General features: G+C 42.3%; 1 protein-coding gene across 1 annotated transcript; it reads left to right on the top strand.

Annotated features, from left to right (window-relative positions):
- Positions 1–232: 232 nt before the first annotated feature.
- Positions 233–740, top strand: LOC100414356 (large ribosomal subunit protein uL24). The gene has a single exon (XM_002760122.7). The coding sequence runs from the start codon at positions 239–241 to the stop codon at positions 674–676; it is 438 nt and encodes a 145-aa protein (XP_002760168.2). The 5' UTR covers positions 233–238; the 3' UTR covers positions 677–740.
- Positions 741–1,280: the final 540 nt, after the last annotated feature.

Genomic DNA, 1,280 nt, shown 5'->3' with positions numbered 1-1,280 from the left:
TAAATGCAATCGAGGGCCTACTTCTTCTGTTTGAATCTACCTATCTTTGACAAGCATCTTTTCCAGTTATGACAGCCATTAACTTTCACTAAAAAGTGTGATTTTTAAAATGTTCTTCATTTTTAAATTTCAACCTTTTAATATTTCTACACTAGTGTTGTATAAGGTATATAATAAAATGCATGTAAATACTTGTTTTAAAAAATAAATTACATAGACCTAAGCGGGAGCTGCCGAAATGAAGTTCAATCCCTTTGTGACTTCCGACCGAAGCAAGAATCGCAAAAGGCATTTCAATGCACCTTCCCACATTCGCAGGAAGATTATGTCCTCCCCTCTTTCCAAAGAGTTGAGACAGAAGTACAACGTGCGATCCATGCCCATCCGAAAGGATGATGAAGTTCAGGTTGTACGAGGACACTATAAAGGTCAGCAGATTGGCAAAGTAGTCCAGGTTTACAGGAAGAAATACGTAATCTACATTGAACGGGTGCAGCGGGAAAAGGCTAATGGCACAACTGTCCATGTAGGCATTCACCCCAGCAAGGTGGTTATCACTAGGCTAAAACTGGACAAAGACCGCAAAAAGATCCTTGAACGGAAAGCCAAATCTCGCCAAGTAGGGAAGGAAAAGGGCAAATACAAGGAAGAAACAATTGAGAAGATGCAGGAATAAAGTAATCTTATATACAAGCTTTGATTAAAACTTGAAACGAGGAAAAAAAAAATAAATAAATAAATTACATATATTAAGAAGACATTATTAGTATTATTATTTTGAAATGGAGTTTTGCTCTTGGTGCCCAGGCTGGGGTGCAGTGATGGGGTCTCAGCTCTCTGCTGAGTTCAAGCGATTCTCCTGCCTCAGCCTCCAGAGTAGCTGGGATTACAGATGCCCGCCACTGTGCCAGGCTAATGTTTCCTATTTTTAGTGGAGACGAGGTTTCACCATTTTGCCAGGCTGGTCTCGAACTTCTGACTTCAGGTGATCCACCCGCCTCAGTCTCCCAAAGTGCTGGGATTATAGGCATAAGCCACCACACCAGGCCAAGAAAACATTATTTTAAAATGTTTGGCAACCAGTGGTCTGTCCCCACAGAGTAGTGTCCACATTTGAGAGCATCATTTTTGCAGGTAGTATGGGAAAGACCCGATGAAGTCAGCAACAATCTAGGCTGTGCTTCAAGTGCCGGGGAGATCACCTGTTTGGGGTTCTGGCCTAGGGATTGGTGGAGACAGGGTGAAGGCAGCAGGTCCTTTTATTTGCCAAGTGCTCCCTA

This window comes from Callithrix jacchus, chromosome 18 (assembly GCF_049354715.1).
Source record: "Callithrix jacchus isolate 240 chromosome 18, calJac240_pri, whole genome shotgun sequence".
Lineage (NCBI taxonomy): Eukaryota > Metazoa > Chordata > Mammalia > Primates > Cebidae > Callithrix > Callithrix jacchus.
Note: the sequence above shows the minus strand (reverse complement) of the source record. Positions and strands in the feature narration are given on the sequence as shown.

Bases quoted from the DNA above. Each gene is read 5' to 3' on its own strand.
- LOC100414356 (XM_002760122.7), top strand. From the start codon at position 239: ATGAAGTTCAATCCCTTTGTGACTTCCGACCGAAGCAAGAATCGCAAA.